General features: G+C 38.1%; 1 protein-coding gene across 2 annotated transcripts in view; it reads right to left on the bottom strand.

The window, feature by feature from the left end:
* LOC126339177 (zinc finger protein 236-like) overlaps positions 1–21,784 on the bottom strand; it is a 216,534-nt gene that overhangs the window by 29,167 nt on the left and 165,583 nt on the right. For both annotated transcript variants that reach the window (XM_050001610.1, XM_050001609.1), the window contains exons 21-23: positions 20,300–20,493; positions 1,393–1,522; positions 1,097–1,209 (exon numbers count right to left, since the gene is read on the bottom strand). In XM_050001610.1, the coding sequence (XP_049857567.1) occupies positions 1,097–1,209; positions 1,393–1,522; positions 20,300–20,493 (437 nt within the window). The remainder of the gene's footprint in view (positions 1–1,096; positions 1,210–1,392; positions 1,523–20,299; positions 20,494–21,784) is intronic.

Genomic DNA, 21,784 nt, shown 5'->3' with positions numbered 1-21,784 from the left:
ACTTATTATGCAAATGAACTGAAATGATGCAGAATATACTGTACTTACTAATTTTTCCATAAAAACCAAAGAACAATATTGGACTGAGGATTCAAAAAGCAGTCTGTGAGTAAGCGGCAAAATATAATTACTTCTTCAAAAGCCTGGGAAGCTTATCACAGCCTCATACAAAAATTGTTTGACTAACGTGATGAAAGCATGTAGGAGAACAAATTTAGTGTGTTAATTCTTGGCAGGAACAAACGAATGCACAATTATATGACAAAATTATTAACGATTAAATGGATTTCCTTCATGCAGCATGAAAGTGACTCTCCTCGAACTTCACTCCGCTAGTGCAAACTTGTGATGCCTATTTTTATCGACAGGTAAAGAATTTGTTCAAAAAGCTTCAAAACTGCTGTTATCTCAGAGAAAAAGAAACCATATACTGAGAAGACAGTATCAAAATTAATGCCATTGTACACCACCAGATACACTTACGAATATCTGGTGAAACGATACATTACGTGTGGTTTGCTGCCAAACTGTTCTATGACAGGGAACTTTTGTGCAAGCTGTAAAGTAATAAAAGTATCTAATTTTACATTCAAAATTCTCAAATATGGTTTGTCTTTCCTTCCTGGTAACTTATTTACAATCCCAAGTTTTTCCCTCTTTTCCTTTAATGCCGCTTACAAAAATATTAATAAATACAATGTGCTGAGCTTGCTTTTGATTTATTTGCAGCATGACATAAAAACTGAAAGTAAGAAAAAAGTTTTCACATAGGGACTGGCTCCAATGACCTTCTGACTACTTTTCTGTATTCTTTCCGCTATGCGATTCTCTGCCTTGAAACTAGAGTAACATGAATCGCTCATGGTTCGCCTGATCCATGCGAATACTATTTTTTTCCAAAATACTTTGCCATCTTGAGCTTCCCCTTATGTTCCTTTCATTTTCAGCTTAATAGCTAACGCTTTTTGTAAGTGATGTGCTGTTACTTTTTTTATAAAGTGAAAGAAGTTATAACACAACAATTCAAATTGTAGTAAATCACTGAAGTAATGCATTAATTATGACAGCTCAGTAATTCATGTGGACACTGACTTACCTCTCCTCTGTATGTTCCATCATGTGCTGGCAAAGTGTTGTATAATCTGGAAAGCGGTAGTTACATACTTGGCACATAAGCTCAGCTCCTTTTGTGTGGCTTTTCATATGGCCCTGAATGATAATGAAAATGTTAGTAAGAATATGGAGGCTTGAATTAGAAACATCTGAAGTAAATTTTCTTCATTATATCAAGTTAGTGAAAGAATGACTAATTATATTTGGTCAATATTTGAATATTGTGAAATGAAGACTTGAAGGTTATAGTAAAACACAGTAATATACATATTAACTTACACGAAGTGTGCAAAAATTAACATATTTTTTGTTGCATATTAAACACGCATATATTTTTCCGCCTGTATGTGTTCTCATATGCACATTGAGGTAGCTTAATTTCTTGAAAGTTCTGCCACACTGGTTACACCTGAAAAATAATAATAAGTCATACAGATCACTATAAAAATATTGCCCATTACCCCTCTTAAAGATTAACTGATGTGTTCTACCAGTATAGTACTACAAATGCAGCAAAGAAGGCAGAATTAATTAGTAGCTATGAGCCATACTTATGTGGCTCAGATGGATAATAGCATGCCTAACTAAGATCAAGTAACATTCAAGTGGTTTTTTCAAAAGACTTTGTCTATCCTCCTACAAATCTACATATTAGTAAGTTTAATGACAATAAATTCATCACAAAATGCAATGAGACATAGAGGGAAAAAATGCATAATTGTCAAATGTAATCAAGTTCAAGGAAACCAAGATAATCTAATCAGAATGCTAACAGAATAAACTCATTGAAGGTAGGGGTAAACTAATACAGAAGTGATACATAAAATAAGTACGCCTCTATCTAGAAATTCCCATTATTGCTGTATGAAGTTAGATATGCAGTGCATTCAAAGAGGCAAAAAAATTATATGGTACAGGAGGAATGCACGTATAACAATGTTTCTGTATAAAAAATACACAGATGTATAATTAGAAAAAATGGAAATGGGGCAAGGAGCATAGCAGCGCGTGCGCCCACACACACACACACACACACACACACACACACACACACGCACGCACGCACGCGCACACACACACACACACACACACACACACACACACACACACACACAGTAGTTTTCATCAGTACACCTCACGGAAATTACATGACCAACTTAAATCAGAGTATGTGGCAAAGCACCTTATAGTCAAGAAGATCTGTTACACAATACTGTCTGCTTCAAATATCTTTACATGCGACAAACAGTGAAACTAACTTTGCAAACTGCCAAGAGCCTGAGAGTAAGGGATTCACACATCCTCCTGGTAGTGATAGTTATGGCCCAGATGAAACACTATGGCATAACAGTGATTGCTCATATGAGTAACGTATCTAATGTATGCATGCAATGCATAACATCTACTACACATTTCCTAAATAAGGAGAATGGAAACACCTTCCAAGATATCATTGCAAGTGATACGATCTCAAAGCAGAAACAGTTTATACAATATTCCTAAGCTATATAATATGTTACACAGAATGATTCACTATGAACTACAAAAAATTGTTGAGACAGACTTAACACTTCATAAACCATGAAAAAGTATTTTAAAAGAAATGAGGTATTTCTGTTATACTGTCTCCCTCTTTACTACTGCAACCAAAATCTAATTAAATTGATTTGAAACAAGTAAATAAAACCATTCAAACTCATACCAACAACCTCTCATTAAAAACTTTGAAGGTATTTGCACAAAGCTACATAACAGAAGTAACTGTAGAGGACTGGGGTGAAGCACGTGCACAAATTAAAATTACTGAGAGTGAATACCAACAATGTAATTTTTAGTTGGGAAAGGAACCTGGAAATGTTGTGATACAAGTTGGACGTGACAGTAGTTACCGGTCCACTGATGCTATCAAATCCAACAACAAATATGAAAGAAGTTCTAACAGTATGACATCAGAGTGTACTAACACAGGTAATAAAACCACAGTCTAAAACCTTAGGCCTTACTACAGAATTTACGATCAGATACAGTACTCAATAAGAACCATTACTAATTGGGAGTACCTGCAGTGTCTTCCTATTGACAGTGGTGTAATTTATGTCACCAATCACTAGTAACCTTGCTGTCCGGCATTAAAGTTACATTAGTCAAGTAATGAGAGAAATGGCATTCTCTCATTGCCAAAATTTGAAAACTTTTAGTAGCAACTCATGCACAATAAAACAAACATTTATTCACTCTTCATTAAAAAATGACATGACACTGAACTCTTGCACTTTTATGACAGTTACTCACAACAGGTGTGTTACGAGAGATTTGTCACAAAGGAAGTTTGTTACATGCACGAACTCCAATAGCTTCGTTAAAAACCTACAAGTTGCAGAATAATTGTAGTGTTTGCTATTAATGTAAATGCAGTTAAAAACGTACAAATATTTGTGAAGAACTTTAATCTGGCACAAGTTACTGTTTACTACCAACAACAAAAATTCAAATAGCCACAATTATGGCAGAAAGGGAATGTGCCACATGAAAAATGCCCCATGTTCTGTACTATAAAGTAACACACTTGGCTTGATTAGCAAAATAATTCTTTTTAATTATCATTTCATGATACGTTTCAGGAGAACCCCATTATTAAATCTATGGAATGCAACATAAAATAAAATACAATACTAAAATGCACACATTGCAAAATACAGCCAAGCCGAGAAACATACCAGTTAAAAATAATACAAACTACCTTACTGCTTCCTACACTAGACCACAACACCATCACTGTCACAGTGGACATGGGCTCTTTTGCTTAGACGTTTGGCTAACCGTTGCACGACAACCCTTATTGAAAACATACATGTGTTATTTAACTTACTTCTATATAAAAAGTTGTTAATAAAGGAATCTGTAGCAGCAAAGCCATAACTGCTAGATTTGGATGGTGCGATACAGCCACAAATGACTTCTCTCCGAGTGTAAATAAAATTTCATAAACCTGATAAGCCGATTACACTGATCATCAATAACCACCCCAGGCCAAATTATAACCTGAATGGAAAGTGCAACAGAATATTTAGCGAGTCACATACATTCAGCATCTAATGCTCTTGTCTCCATCAGGGGCGTTACTAAAGTGCCAGATGGAGATCACCAAGTATTATCTGATCCGTGGGTCTTGAGATCACTCTCGATAATTTGATTAAATTTCAAAATACTGAAGTAGGACACTTGCAGAATTTATCCAACTGGCCCTTATCTTTTAATGAGAAATTATATCAACAAACGAAAGGCCTTGTTATAGGCAACAGTCTTGCTGGCACAATAGTGAACATATTCATTAATTTATCTGAGAATAAATTCTTCATTTTTCGTCCTGAAATTTTCTAAAAAAAATTATTTTATATCATGGCTATGTGGTATATGATATCATTTCATTTAAATGTGATAAAGATGAAATCCACAGGTTTGTTAGCAACCTTGAATGCATTGCTTCCATTTATAAAGTTTACCAGTAGGACTGAGAAAGATAAACTATTTAATTATCTTTACCTTTCAAGCAAGAAAGCTGGTAATGAGATTCAGAGTGAATCAGCAATTGCAAAACATTCTATAAAGTTACTTCAAGCTTTACACCATTGTTGCATATGGCCTCCACTGCCAGAGACTGTGGTCACATTTTGTTTGTTTGTGTGTGCGTGTGTGTGTGAGCCTTGTTGGCCAAAGCTCACTTTCTGACAGTCTTTTTGTTATGCCTACCTGCAACTCAGCATCTCTGCTACATGGTGAGTTGCAACTATCCTTTTCATAAAATTGCTTCACAGCAGTATCACATTTTTGTGAAAAGGATATGTGTTATGAGAATTTTGAATCTGTGTCTATTCCAGTACACAGTACATAAATTTTCTGTTTGCATAGTATGTGGTTTATGACGAACACGTATACTGATGAAAATTTGTGTAAATGTGTTGTTAGGGTACATGGCACCTTCACCACTGCTTGTTTCTTTCCAAGTGCAAAACCCAGTATCCCCACAACTATTGGGGCCATGCATAAAGTCGTGCAACAGCAACCATGGGAGGATTTCATTAAGACAGTATCCTAGGACTGATGACTCATTTCCTTAAACGTAGTCCACCTGCTTAGCTGGGTGGTAATGTGCTCGTCTCTCATGCAAGCAGCACGGGTTCGATTCCCAGCCGGGTTGGAGGTTATCTCTGCTCAGGGACTGGGTGTTGTGTTGTCCTCACCATCTTTTCATCCCCCTTACAAGCATGCAAGTCGTACAAAGTGGTGTTGAATGAAATAAGACTTGCACTTGGTGGCCGAACTTCCCTTTCTGAAGAAGAGAAATTTGTTAACATCGAGTATAGATTTAAGTGTCAGGAAGTCATTTCTGAAAGTATTTGTATGGAGTGTAGCCATGTATGGAAGTGAAACATGGACGATAAATAGTTTGGACAGGAAGAGAATAGAGGCTTTCGAAATGTAGTTCTACAGAAGAATGCTGAAGATTAGATGGGTAGATCACATTACTAATGAGGAAGTACTGAAGAGGATTGGGGAGAAGAGAAGTTTGGGGCACAACTGGACCAGAAGAAGGGATCGGTTGGTAGGACATGTTCTGAGGCATCAAGGGATCACCAATTTAGTATTGGAGGGCAGCGTAGAGGGTAAAAATCGTAGAGGAAGACCAAGAGATGAATACACTAAGCAGATTGAGAAGGATGTAGGTTGCAGTAGGTACTGGGAGATGATGAAGCTCGCACAGGATAGAGTAGCGTGGAGAGCTTCATCAAACCAGTCTCAGGACTGAAGACCACAACAACATTTGCAAACCTTCCAGAGCATTTATAAATTGGTCCTGATAGTCTCCTTTTTTGTCTTCAGTTTTGACATAAACTTCATCATCTGTTTAGTGAAATTCCGACATGCCTGGGAGACACTGAACATACATGTTGCAGTGATCTGAGAGAAAGGTTGAAAAAAAGTGTATAATGGGAAATGTAATGCTGCACTATTGTTTGTTCTTCCTCCAATGAATAAGGTTTAGTGTTTCAGCCAAGTACTACCTTTGCCAGTTTTAAAAGTTTTTTTAAGGCAGCCCAATAGCTTTGGCTGTTTGCCATATTGGGCTCCCATTTTTGATAAGGCCAACAGCTTGGTGGTAGAGCTGGTCTGTTATGGGCTGCTGAGTAAATGTTATTGGTCGGTTTCTGGAAAAAAATGCTTTTATGGCAGATGTGATTGTATTAGAAGTCTATTTGAGTGGTACCTCTGAAAAAAAAAAAAATCTTCGACGAAATAAAAACTGCAGGAAAGAAAAAATAATTTCAAGTCTCTAAGGTTAACAATGAGGCATCTAAGGTAAATAAACAGGAACAAAATATGCTTCAGTGCTCTAGAAGGGACTACACAAGTCAAACTACAGTGATGGAATGAAAGTGCCCACTGTGAACTTCTACCCCACTACGGCTGCATACTTTTACTCCATTCTGCTATTTTTCTACAAATAACACATACAAGTAATGTAGATCTGGACAGATATTGATAGTTGAGAGCTGCCAGTTCCAAGAGCAGATTCATCTAATTTTTAAGTAGATTTTAGTTTGTGTATACACCAGCTGCAAGCATCCGACTGCCCCAAGGTTCCAGAATAGAAATGAGGAAAAGATGATTATGTGTGTGCTGCCTTGTGGTAGCGTAATGAACTTCTGCTTTGGGGCCTGAAAGCTTGATGTGTACTCTTGCCCCACGGGTACTTTTATCCTCACCTACCCTACATATTTTTTGATATAATTTGAAATGAGGCAGTCATTGCAATTGGTAGTTTCTACCAAGAAGTCCGTGCCACAGTGCCTCTAGCTGCTGAAAATGCACATAGGAATATGGTGCGTATGGAAATTTAATATGCAAGTTTCAAACAACCTGTTTAAGAAACAATGGCAGCCATAATAATAAAAGATAAAAAATAGAACTTTAAAAAATGTGGGAAGAATAAGAGCATGGAAAGGAGCCACTGATAATTATGACCTTGAAGAAAGTTACAGTAGTAACATAGTGGCTATCAGTCGTTGCATTATATTGTAAAACATCAGTCATTGCAATTGCTAGGGAAACCAATCGCAATTTCCATATGGCCATATTCTGGTGGATACTGAGACAAATACCTGTTATTGGATCTTATATGTAGTAATGATAACACCAACTACTCTGCTACTTCCTCCTTGTTTCTTGATAGGCTGAGTCTTTTCAATTTTTTCTTTTGGTACATAAAAAGTCTTTGTGCCTGGAATACTAGCATCAAAGAAATTGAACAAATCATATGGTGTCGATATTTGGTTATCTAAGTGCCTCTGCAGACTAGCATGGGCTGCTAGTCTTTTTGATGTTCTCCCAGTGCCATGCAAGGCAATTGACCGTAGCTTGTTCCAGAAAATTCCATTCAGCAGTGATGCCAAAATCCTTTTTTTGTTGACATTAATTGATGAAATTTTTGAAATTCTTATGTTGAGTAGCTGAACCATCACTAAAGTAATAAATGTTCTTAATGGTTTCAATCTTTCTCTTTAAATATGCTATTAACTTTGTTAGAAAGGCGTGAACAGCAGTTTTATCATGACGGAAACAGTTGCTTATCATACAAATGCTATAATCTGACATTCTTTGCCACCAAAAGAGACAACCAATGGAGTTAATGTGACCTGCCTAATCTTCCAATGAAATTCTTTCGCCGTATTTTGAACAGCAAATGAATAATTATCAGCAAAATCCATCAATATAATTAACTCATTTTCTGCAAGAGATCACTTTAGTTTTGTTTTGACACATCAGTGCCTCCATGAAATCTTCAACAGTTCTTTGACACATCTCTAATGTGTCTGTCAGTATGGACACATTGTTTATATTCCATTGTTTGTTGAGGGTCATATTCTTTAAAAGCCTCTTGTCGCATTTTTCCTGGAAATTTCTCACAATGTTGCAGCATACAGTCTTTTGTTTCCAAACTGCATATAGTTTTTTCTCATCAAATATTTGTAGTTATCTTGGATGGATGTTACTGGAGACAATATTAATTTGACATTTTGATAAATTGCACAAACACCTACTGAATGTGATCCAGATATGCCGAGTGCTGTGCACCATTTCAGCCTGAACTCACAATTTTGAGAAGCTCAGTTGATTTCCATATTGCTTTCAATATGCAATGAACATTTCTTTCAGGATACAAAGAAGTAAGCGTTCCTGCTTGTTAATCTCTCCCATTTATTCTTAATGCAACACAATCCTTGTTGCCCAGGCATAAACGAGAAAACCTCATCTTCAAAAAAAGTGAGGACATTTGTTTTACTTCATCGTTGAGCTTTTTCCCTTTTCGGTTTGCAGATATTGCCAAAATCCCATCTTCCATCATTAGTTCCTGAGCCTTTTTCACCATTTTTGTTGAAATAGCAAATTCTTTAGTTGTTTTTTCAATAGTCCACTTATTTGGGGCCAGGGTCCAAATTTAAACTTTACTGCAATTGCTTGAAGTTTGGAGCTTAATCTTAAGTTCTTCAATTAAGATGTCCATATCTTTACATTTCTGGCACTCTTCCATTTGTATTTGAGCAATATCTACTTGGCTCACACCAGCATATGTGGCAATTACCTTAGTAATGCTGTCTTGGGGTTTCAGAACTTATGCACTTTATGTATCCCATTGAATCCCTATTGCTGATCGGTGAAGCTTTAATGGTGACTCTTCAAGTTGTGGTGATCAAGTATGAGCAGTAAAACCAGCATCAACAACATTCATGACTTCAGTAAAGGGTGACTCTTAGTTATCCTGGTGGGGTGATTCTTTTTGGGCCACTTCATCCCTACATTTGGTACAAATTTTATGACCAGATTTAAAAACTTAATTAGTCAGTAACTTCAACCTATCGGACATTGCAGTGATTATTGGTGTTAAATCCTTCTTGATTACATGTTTTTCTTTACCAAACACGTTGAAAAATGTCTTCTGCACGAACTGAAATTTCGTCATCAACATGGTATTATGGTATGAACAAATTTGGGCATCCTCAGTAAAATCAAGCCCAGATCTATTTTGTAGAAACTCCTTGTCCACTGGCGACATTTCTGTAACTGATGGTAGTTGACTTTCACCATAGTAGAATGGTAATGACTTACGATAATCAGCTTCATCTGATCCACCAAAGCAGCAGGATGCAAGGGTTTCTTGGTTCATTTTATGCAATAGTGTATCAGCATATAACAAGCAAATTTGAAAGCTCATGAATAGCCTGGTTTGAAGCATAGTAGATTCAGGCTTGTTATATATAAAACAACAATTATTGATTATTCAAACACTCAGTCCTCAACACCTTGATTGTACAATGTCCGCACCAAACATTACATCACACAGAAGACTGACACTGTGAAAATTGTCAGTAATAAAAGCAACAACTGAAAGTGGTGATTCAGCAGTGTATCACTGCTGTGAGGAGAGAGTCATATGAAGTATTGCTGCTTTATAATGTCGATGGTAACTGAATGACAAAGCATATTGCACCACCATGTATTGTAGGGTTAAAACATTTTAAAGCAACATAGCGTTCCATTATGATCTTCTAGCTTTTGTAATCTTAAGAGCATTTTATGAGGTTTTATTGTATTTATACTCTATAATTTAAAATAACATAAACATGTCTTATTAGTATACTTACAGTCCATAAACCACAGGCAAATCTTATACTATTAAGACATTACCCCCACCCCCCCTTTTTTTTTAAATCATTAATTTATTTTCCCTAGTATTGACAGTTATTCTTACTCATAAAATTCAAGATCCAAAAATTAAACAATGTAGCTTTGAAAGCTTAAAGCATGCTCTTTCCACATGTGGGAAAAAAAAGAAGAAGAAGAAGAAGAAGAAGAAGAGGAGAAGGATTGAACAAGACACCAAAAAATACCTTAAAATTTGCACGCAAAAATTTCAACTAACTTTGCAGATGCGTATCTTTTCGTCTATGCATCCAATGTTAATTAAATATGATCCATACATAGATATCATAGGTAGAAAAAGTCCTCTGAAGTTTTGTCGTGATTGGTTCTAATGAAAAGTAGCAGTGATCAGTCAAACCTTTGCTCTCTGAATAACACGATGAATTTTTTAATCACTGTAAAGGCTTGTATCTATATTTAGGTGTGGCTAAATCTAATTTTTGTCACGATGTAATTCAGCATAAAAAGTTGTCTGTGTATATTAAAGCAAATGACCAAATGTTTGCTAGAACTTTTTTTAAGCCTTCGAACGTGCTGCAAAGAAGGATAGGTTCTCTTTAAAAGCCCCTAAAAATTCAACCACTGAAAATACTGGAACAAAATTTCGAATATAACCATCAAAGACCATTTAGAGCCTTCACACCAGATATGGCGATGGGTCACTTTATAATATTGGTCCCTTTGACACGGAATAACCCACATGCATTTATGGAAAAAGAGTGGTAGATTCGAATTTACTGTGAGACCTCCACTGGTCAGAAGGATGTTTTATTATGCTTTGTGCACCCAAATGGCCCAGCAAATTAATTTTATTAGCCATCTAGAATTGAAAAGTGCTGGGTTCTGGACCACATTATTGCAATTATTCCACCTCCATTGGTGACACCCTCTGCCTGGTAATATACACTCCTGGAAATGGAAAAAAGAACACATTGACATCGGTGTGTCAGACCCACCATACATGCTCCGGACACTGCGAGAGAGCTGTACAAGCAATTATCACACGCACGGCACAGCGGACACACCAGGAACCGCGGTGTTGGCCATCGAATGACGCTAGCTGCGCAGCATTTGTGCACCGCTGCCATCAGTGTCAGCCAGTTTGCCGTGGCATACGGAGCTCCATCGCAGTCTTTAACACTGGTAGCATGCCGCGACAGCGTGGACGTGAACCGTATGTGCAGTTGACGGACTTTGAGCGAGGCGTATAGTGGGCATGCGGGAGGCCGGGTGGACGTACCGCCGAATTGCTCAACACGTGGGGCGTGAGGTCTCCACAGTACATCTATGTTGTCGCCAGTGGTCGGCGGAAGGTGCACGTGCCCGTCGACCTGGGACCGGACCGCAGCGACGCACGGATGCACGCCAAGACCGTAGGATCCTACGCAGTGCCGTAGGGGACCGCACCACCACTTCCCAGCAAATTAGGGACACTGTTGCTCCTGGGGTATCGGCGAGGACCATTCGCAACCGTCTCCATGAAGCTGGGCTACGGTCCCGCACACCGTTAGGCTGTCTTCCGCTCACACCCCAACATCGTACAGCCCGCCTCCAGTGGTGTCGCGACAGGCATGAATGGAGGGACGAATGGAGACGTGTCGTCTTCAGCGATGAGAGTCGCTTCTGCCTTGGTGCCAATGATGGTCGGATGCGTGTTTGGCGCCGTGCATGTGAGCGCCACAATCAGGACTGCATACAACGAAGGCACACAGGGCCAACACCCGGCATCACGGTGTGGGGAGCGATCTCCTAAACTGGCCGTAAAACCTCTGGTGATCGTCGAGGGGACACTGAATAGTGCACGGTACATCCAAACCATCATCGAACCCATCGTTCTACCATTCCTAGACCGGCAAGGGAACTTGCTTTTCCAACAGGACAATGCACGTCCGCATGTATCCCGTGCCACCCAACGTGCTCTAGAAGGTGTAAGTCAACTACCCTGGCCAGCAAGATCTCCGGATCTGTCCCCCATTGAGCATGTTTGGGACTGGATGAAGCGTCGTCTCACACGGTCTGCACGTCCAGCACGAACGCTGGTCCAACTGAGGCGCCAGGTGGAAATGGCATGGCAAGCCGTTCCACAGGACTACATCCAGCATCTCTACGATCGTCTCCATGGGAGAATAGCAGCCTGCATTGCTGCGAAAGGTGGATATACACTGTACTAGTGCCGACATTGTGCATGCTCTGTTGCCTGTGTCTATGTGCCTGTGGTTCAGTCAGTGTGATCATGTGATGTATCTGACCCCAGGAATGTGTCAATAAAGTTTCCCCTTCCTGGGACAATGAATTCACGGTGTTCTTATTTCAATTTCCAGGAGTGTATTTATCAGCAATGAGATTCCGTGCCGAAGACGCGTCTGGAGACGTCCTGGACAGCAATGGGGTACCAATGTGACTGTCGCCCACAATACGGCCCGACAACCAAAAGTGGTGGTCTGTTGTGCCATTTCTTTTCATAGCAGGACACCTTTGACTGTCATCGGTGGTGCCCTCACAATAGAGCGGCACTTTGACTGTATTCTACGCTCAGTTTTGTTGCCCTTCATAGTAAGCCATCCTAGGTTTATATTTCATCAAGATAATGCCCCACTCGCACGTGGCTAGAGTATCTAGTGCTTGTGTTCGCAGTTTCCAAACTACCTTCTCCAGCAAGGTCGTTGGATCATTCCCCAGTTGAGAACATTAGGAGCATTTTGGGCAGTGGTTTCCAACCAGCTCGGGATTTCCACGATCTAAGGCGTCAATTGGACATAATTTGGCACCATAGTCCTCAGGAAGACATCCAACAACGCTGTCAATGAGTGCCACAACGGATATTTCTTTAAGTGCCACATCGGATATTTGTATAAGTGCCATAGATGGATCAACGCGCTATTGACTTCTTCAATTTGTGAAGCTCTCTCTCATCCATTTTTTCTGAAATTGTAATCGAGACGCTCGGTAAACCCGCTGCGCAAAACAGGTGTTTAGGATTGTGTTTAGGGCCAAATAAGGTTGGGGTAAGTTTCACCTTAAAATTCTAATTTATTATAATTTAATAACACATTTACAACCAAAGCGGAACATAGCCGAACTTTTACAACTATGACTTTCAAACTCCCAATCTTTCACGGCTAAAGGCCTCCAAACAAGAAATCTTATATGGTAACAAGGTAAAATGCAGTTAAAATTGCAAATAAAATAACAAAATGCAATACAAACGGCTGAAGGCCCACAGTAAAATTTTCAAGATTTTAAAATAAATTACCATAACCTTTCAATGGCAAAAGGCGGCAATGTTTAAGCTTGAAAGGTAATTTTAAGAATAAGGTTCCAAAGCAGAAGGCCCACAATTAATTTTCCAAAATTTTAAAACATATAACACTAAGCGTTAAGTTTTAAGCAGCTGAAACCGAACTCAAAGAAAAGACAACACAATGGCAGGAACCTTTCAGCAAACATTCACTTCCCGGAATTCAAACTTACTTACACAAAACACAGTAAAGCGAAGAATTTTTCTTTTATCATTGGCTAAGATAGAGTTGTTGTTGTTGTGGTCTTCAGTCCTGAGACTGGTTTGATGCAGCTCTCCATGCTACTCTATTCTGTGCAAGCTTCTTCATCTCCCAGTACCTACTGCAACCTACATCCTTCTGGATATGCTTAGTGTATTCATCTCTTGGTCTCCCTCTACGATTTTTACCCTCCACGCTGCCCTCCAATACTATAAGGGTGATCCCTCGATGTCTCAGAACATATCCTACCAACCGATCCCTTCTTCTAGTCAAGTTGTGCCACAAACTTCTCTTCTCCCCAATCCTATTCAATACTTCCTCATTAGTTATGTGATCTACCCATCTAATCTTCAGCATTTTTCTGTAGCACCACATTTCGAAAGCTTCTATTCTCTTCTTGTCCAAACTATTAATTGTCCGTGTTTCACTTCCATACATGGCTACACTCGATACAAATACTTTCAGAAACGACTTCCTGACACTTAAATCTATACTCGATGTTAGCAAATTTCTCTTCTTCAGAAACACTTTCCTTGCCATTGCCAGTCTACATTTTATATCCTCTCTACTTCGACCATCTTCAGTTATTTTGCTCCCCAAATAGCAAAACTCCTTTACTACTTTAAGTGTCTCAGTTTCTAGTCTAATTCCCTGAGCACAACCCGTCTTAATTCAACTACTTTCCATTATTCTCGTTTTGCTTTTGTTGATGTTCATCTTATATCCTCCTTTCAAGACACTGTCCATTCCATTCAACTGCTCTTCCAAGTCCTTTGCCGCCTCTGACAGAATTACAATGTCATCGGCGAACCTCAAAGTTTTTACTTCTTCTCCATGAATTATAATACCTACTCCGAATTTTTCTTTTGTTTCCTTTACTGCTTGCTTAATATACAGATTGAATAACATCGGGGAGAGGCTACAACCCTGTCTCACTCCTTTCCCAACCACTGCTTCCCTTTCATGCCCCTCAACTCTTATGACTGCCATCTCGTTTCTGTACAAATTATAAATAGCCTTTCGCTCCCGTTATTTTACGCCTGCCACCTTTAGAATTTGAAAGAGAGTATTCCAGCCAACATTGTCAAAAGCTTTCTCTAAGTCTACAAATGCTAGAAATGTAGGTTTGCATTTCCTTAATCTTTCTTCTAACATAAGTCGTAAGGTCAGTATTGCCTCATGTGTTCCAGTGTTTCTACGGAATCCAAACCTATCTTCTCCGAGGTCGGCTTCTACTAGTTTTTCCATTCGTCTGTAAAGAATTCGTGTTAGTATTTTGCAGCTGTGGCTTATTAAACTGATAGTTCGGTAATTTTCACATCTGTCAACACCTGCTTTCTTTGGGATTGTAATTATTATATTCTTCTTGAAGTCTGAGGGTATTTCGCCTGTTTCATACCTCTTGCTCACCAGATGGGAGAGTTTTGTCAGGACTGGCTCTCTCAAGGCCATCAGTAGTTCCAATGGAATGTTGTCTACTCCAGGGGCCTTGTTTCGACTCAGGTCTTTCTGAGCTCTGTCAAACTCTTCACGCAATATCATCTCTCCCATTTCATCTTCATCTACATCCTCTTCCATTTCCATAATATTGTCCTCAAGTACATCGCCCTTGTATAGACCCTCTATATACTCCTTCCTCCTTTCTGCTTTCCCTTCTTTGCTTAGAACTGGGTTTCCATCTGAGCTCTTGATATTCATACAGGTGGTTCTCTTCTCTCCAAAGGTCTCTAATTTTTCTGTAGGCAGTATCTATCTTACCCCTAGTGAGATAAGCCTCTACATCCTTACATTTGTCCTCTAGCCATCCCTACTTAGCCATTTTGCACTTCCTGTCAATCTCATTTTTGAGACGTCTGTATTCCTTTTTGCCTGCTTCATATACTGCATTTTTATATTTTCTCCTTTCATCAATTAAATTCAATATTTCTTCTGTTACTCAAGGATTTTTACTAGCCCTCGTCCTTTTACCTACTTGATCCTCTGCTGCCTTCACTACTTCATCCCTCAAAGCTACCCATTCTTCTTCTACTGTATTTCTTTCCCCCATTCCTGTCAATTGTTCCCTTATGCTCTCCCTGAAACTCTGTACAACCTTGGTTCTTTCAGTTTATCCAGGTCCAATCTCCTTAATTTCCCACCTTTTTGCAGTTTCTTCAGTTTTAATCTATTGCAAATACAATTAGCTTTTCCAACCATCTGTCCAATTAACTGAAATTATCATTCAAATTCAAGTTTGGATAGGCAACCACTAATCTTTCCACATTTCCCATTGCTTTTTGATCATGAAAGTATCTTAATTTGAAAATGTTTCTTTTCTGTTACTTTCTGTTGTTCTACAAGAAGAATGTATATTTTGTTTGAGTGTCCATTTTAGTTATGTCAGTATTAAAAGTTAGCACAATAATCTTTTTTAGTCAAGTAGTTTCAATCTGTGAAATTGAAATGCATAAAAGGCTGTTGCTAATTATTATATAATTATGTTCTTGCATTTTTTTTAAAAAAATAACGAGTTCCTAATTTATTTTTCCATGTATTTATTTGTAACCCTTTATTTTTTTGTAGTTGGGGTAAAAGACACACTGCTCTCCCTTCCCCCAGGACTGTGTACTGCTACCCCACAGCATGGAGTAAGAGTACACAAAGTTACTTTTTAGGAAAAAAAATATTACTCCTCTAATAATTACTAGGCGGTACAGAAACTTTTACACAATTTTAGCAAGATGTTGAACTAGATGTTGCATGCATAATTAATATAATATTGTTGCACGTCTCTCTCAAATATTTAGTAAAACCAAGCACAGGCGCTTTTAAGCCCACCTACCCTATGCCATTCTTACATTCAAAACAGTTTGAACATTTATGCATTTCATTTTGTTCAGTGGTGCGATCTGCAGGTCTTGTAGCACTACAAGTGTGGCTCTTTGTTTCGTTTGGGGTGAGGGGAATAATCCCATTGGTGAACGTAATTGCAATGACTTACCATACTTACCCAATTATAAGATGGGGTTTTCCCCCTTTTCTACATTGTTTAGTAGAGTATATAGGGGTAGTCTTACATTTATGGTGGTCATATTACATTTAGAGATGAAGCTTTGGCTACTGAGGTCACATGCAGATTTACTTTGAAGAATTTGGAAGGGACAGGGCTTGGCAAATGAAACTCGCATTCCAACAGCCTCAAGATTTCCCAATACGCTGAAGTGCTTGATACAGTATCAACATTGCTCAAAAAATCACTGACGCTGACTTGTGCAGTGCTACTGCAAAAGACACATGAAAAAGTATGAATTAGCCACTGCAACTGTCTATTGCTCTGATTAAAATTTGACAATTTTGTGAATCACAGGAGGAAATAACATTAAAGTCACCATCTTACAAACTTTTGTTGTATCTGAACTGATTTGCAATAAATATTCCCATACATGTATTCTGAAGGTGGCAGGTTTAAAAAGCAGATGGCAGTTATAAGAGCCATGGGGGCATAAAAAGGAAGCAGTGATTGAGAAGGGAGTGAGACAGGGTTGTAGCCTATCCCCAATGTTATTCAATCTGTATATTGAGCAAGCAGTAAAGGAAACATAAGAAAAATTCAGAGTAGAAATTAAAATCTGTGGAGTAAAAATAAAAACTGAGGTATGCTGTCGACATTGTAACTCTGTCAGAGGCAGCAAAAGGACCCGGAAGAGCAGCTGAATGGAATGGACAGTGTCTTGAAAGGAAGACACAAGATGAACATTAACAAAAGCAGAACAGGGATAATGGAATGTAGTTAATTTAAATCAGGTGATGCTGAGAGAATTAGATTAGGAAATGAGACGCTAAAAAGTTGTAGATGAGTTTTGCTATTTGGGAACTGATGATTGTCAAAATACAGAGGATATAAAATGTACACTGGCTATTGCAAGGAAAGCATTTCTGAATAAGAGAAATTTGTTAATGGTGAATATAGATTTATGAGTCAGGAAGTCTTTTTCAGAAAGTATTTGTATGGAGTGTAGCGATCTATGGAAGTGAAACATGGATGATAAACAGTGTTGACAAGAAGAGAATGGAAACTTTCCAAATGTGGTACTACAGAAGAATGCTGAAGATTAGATGGGTAGATCACATAACTAATGAGGAGATATTGAATAGAATTGGGGAGAATAGGAGTTTGTGGCACAACTTTACAATAAGAAGGGACCAGTTGGTAGGACACATTCTGAGGCATTAAGGGATCACCAGTTTAGTATTGGAGGGAAATGTAGAGGGTAAAAATCTTACAGGAATGCCAAGAGATGAATACACCAAGCTGGTCCAGAAGGATGTAGGTTGCAGTAGTTATTCAGAGATGAAGAGGCTTGCACTGGATAGAGTAGCATGTAGAGCTGAATCAAAACCCGTCTCTGGACTGAAGACCAGAACAACAACAAAAACAACAACATGTATGGATACCACATACAAACATTAAAACTGCTTTTTAAGTAAAGGAAACATTCAAAAACAGAAATATCGTCCTTAAAAAAGCACTGCCTGAGTCAGAACCCAGACCAATATTTTATTTGGTTATTAGAGACTGTAATGATTTACTGAGTGGATTGCAACAAGAAATTCAGTCACTGTTCATGTATTAGAATCCCAATTAAAAATGTTACCAGTCTTTAATCAGCATTAGAGCATGACAGTGACGTTCAATTGAAACAAGAAAGAAAATAATCCAGAATGAAATGTCTCAAAGGAAATGAACCATATTAAACTGAGTAATTGTTATAGCAAGGATAAATTACACCATCAAGGCAAATTGTGGAGTAATTACTAATAGACATCACTAGATTGTAGGGAGAGTGGAAGTCTGACACTGGGACTGAATCGTAATTGTGATCTTTCCTTTATGTAGTAGTAGTAGTAGTAGTAGTAGTTGTTGTTGTTGTTACGTGTGACCAGCAGTCTGTGTTTCACAATTGCTTGAGCTCATCACTAAGGAAGGATTGGAAGGGGAACACCGACACCAGCTTGGCTGGGCGCTGTTGTCTTATATTTTACTGTAATGATAACCTCAGAAATAGCAGAATATTTGGAAATTTCACAGTGCTATTTAGGATGATGATGATGACAGTGATTAAAAATACTGATACCATACCATAGGCTATAGGGTTGGTGAGAGAAAAAAGGTAGGAAAGAATAAGGTCTGAAAATTAATGTAAATCATTTCTTTTTGTTTATTTTTTCTCTCCTAGTATTATTAAAATGTAAATAATCAATAAATGGGGGTACATTTAGAATAGGTATAATGGTAACTGTTGGGACATATTGTATGTCAACAAAACAGATTGTTATTTTGATTAGTCAGAATAAGATAAAAATAATTTTTTCTCAAGGAGTCTTCATGTGTAATTTGCACTAAGCCATAAGTATGTATGATTTCTTTTGAATGTAATAAATGCTACTGCTCCCTTCCCATGCATATTTTTAAGATCATCATTTTGATGTTTTATTATTTGGATTGTAATGTACAACTGTTTTTCTAATAAGTTGGTTGAAATTTTGACTGTCATGTACTTTTGTCACTAAACTATTTTTACTGTCATACATTATCTAAATAGGTTGGTTGAAGTTTGTGCACGGAAAATTCCCATATGCACTTCAGCAGCCCCAAGTGCACAACTACACCCTCTTTGATAGAAATATGTAACTACAATTACTGAGAATTTTTGAAGAGTATATGTAATGTGTGATCTCTATGTTACTTGTATAATCTGTTATTAATCCATATGTAGGCAGTAATTTCTCCCAATTTTAATGTGCCCCCCCCCCCCCCTCCACTTCCTTCAAAATTTTAAAGTTTTATATTCATTGAACTATCTGTAATTTGTTTACGCCATGTAATATTGTATTTCATGTTTTGGATGAAATTTATGTACTGAGTAATTTCAATTTGCGTTACTTCCTATCTCATAAAGATGGCAACTCTTTGCAACGTAGTAGATTTTACTTCACTACTACAATATGGGTGTGCATGTGTCTGCATACGTAGCCTCCCCCCCTCCCCCCCAAATACACATGTATCATACAACAATTATGCCTGATGTCATAGGCATAACTATCACTTGATGACTTCAGAAGTTAAGTCCCGTAGTGCTCAGAGCCATAACTATCACTACTGCCACCTACTGGCAAAATTGTTCCCCTTGTACCATGTCTTAAGTGCCTATGTTTGTTTGGGCACTGATGGTATTATGGAATGGAGTGCGAAGTGACAAGATACTTTGTATTGATTTTAGCAGGTATGTTTCTCATGCCATATATCTGGCAATGGGGTTCTCCAGAAACATTTTTGCAAGCAAGACAGATGTATTACAATTTATTGGCAAAGACGGTTACAGATCTCCTGAGCAGCTTTTTATCTAAAGTGTCAATAATTTTTTTGTTTTAGCAACAGTGCAGTAAACAAAGTAAATTGTGACTAAAAAAGGTTATACTTATCTTTTTCTACAAAAATCCACAAACATTCCAAGGAAGAAAACTACTACATTAAGGTGTGCTCTCATTCATGTTAAATGTTTTGGTATTGGCATTTTTTTGCTTGATGAGCAGGTTACACCCACAAACTTGTTTCAATATTCAATAATTTAAGCATGTTAACAAAGAACTGTTACTGGTACTGGTCTCTGAAATCCTGTTAGTGGACTTTTATGTTGAAAAACTCACTAGTTTAAACTAAAAAGGCAAGAGCCCCATTTCTGTTGCTGCAGCAAACATACAGCCAATTTTCCTGACACTGCTTATTTCTAAATATCTAGATTTTTTTAAAAAAATTATATGGAATATGAGATACATTAAACATGGGATACTGACAGAAAAAGGTACTTCCACAAGTTTACTGTGTTTTGATACTAAAGATAGAGGTGGAAGCTATAAAATTATACAGGAACGAGAGGAATACTTACTTGTGCTGTTTTTCATCTACTAACAACTGATTCTGGAAGCTGTCACCCAGTAAAGCATAATTTTCATCAACTACTTCCTCAACGGTAGACTGAGCCTGCTGTACTTGCTCATCGTCCTTTGGTACTTCATTTTTCTTCGAAAGAGCTGACTGTGGCAGCATGTTTGACAAAGCTAATGCCAATGTATCAGGAGCCTGTAACAAAAATAATACTACATACCGCACAAGATTTCGAAAATACTGAAGTAAAACAAGAAAATGAATAGCTATTATCTGACTCCTCAAAAAATAAAAGCAGTCATATTGTATTAATATTCAAGTATCTTCATGTCTCAGCAGCAGCAATATGCTCCTTATTCTTGTAATCTGCATCACTGAAATCCCACAAACACCTATGCAAAGCATAGAGATTGAAAAAGTGAATATTATTCTCCATTCCCCTCTCCATATTTCAGTTTGTCTACACACTACGAACATGCATAACCTCAAAACTCATGCAACTAGTGTTGCCAAAGTTGGAACACATTGAAAGTGTTTAGTTTCACCAACGAGTTGCGCAAATGCACGGCACGCACGTGCAGTGGTCAGTAGCGCAGTTGCCTGCAACCTAGTGTTGTGTAAACTAGACTGAACATGTAGAATTGCCTGACATCATGTGGAAGTACCCTGCCACAAGGGTATTCACACTTGAGTGTGAGAATGTTGGGAGTAATGTATTAAGAGAACTTAATTTATGGCTTTAGAATACGAGAACTCTGTTACTTACGTGACCCTATCTAGCTACAGAAAGTTTGGCTAAATCAATAATGAAATGTATCTTAGACTTTTAACTGTCTCTACTATTTTTTATTTGGGGACAATAAACTGCAGAATTTTAAATCAAGTTACAGATTATAACAAAGGGCTACCAGAAGTGCTGCAAAAAAGTGAAGTCCAAACAGAATTACAATTTGGATGTACATTGTATTACAGGGAAGCACAGATGATCTGCGGAAGGCTTTTGATACTGCTATAAGGAATAAAATGTTTTCCATTCTTAGGTAGTGTGGTATCCACTACAGGGGCAGATGTGTGGCCCATTCTCTTTATGCAAAGCAAACAGAAGTAGCCAGAAATGATAGTATGACATCATAGGAAGAAAATATGGAATGGTGTAAGGCAGTGTTACCCACTTTGAGCACTACTAAGTAATTTGGACACAGAAGTGGCAATGAAGGAAATAAAGGGGTATCTCAATGTGAGGATTGTTTTTCACTGACAAAAAATAGCATGATATCACCTGCTGCTGCTATAGCAGTGACTAGCAAAAGTGAACAGGGAGTGAGTTTAGTGCTTAATGAAATGAAATGTGTCCTAATAGACAGTTATAATATACACATAAAAAGAAAACTAAGGTAATGTTGTGTGCACAGGTGCACTTACTGGATAGCTAAATGTCAAATGTGGACATAACCAACCCCCCCCCCCACCCCCCCTCTTTCAAAGA

The sequence above is a fragment of the Schistocerca gregaria genome, chromosome 1 (genome assembly GCF_023897955.1).
Source record: "Schistocerca gregaria isolate iqSchGreg1 chromosome 1, iqSchGreg1.2, whole genome shotgun sequence".
Taxonomy (NCBI): Eukaryota; Metazoa; Arthropoda; class Insecta; order Orthoptera; family Acrididae; genus Schistocerca; species Schistocerca gregaria.
This window is presented reverse-complemented; position numbering and strand designations above follow the sequence as displayed.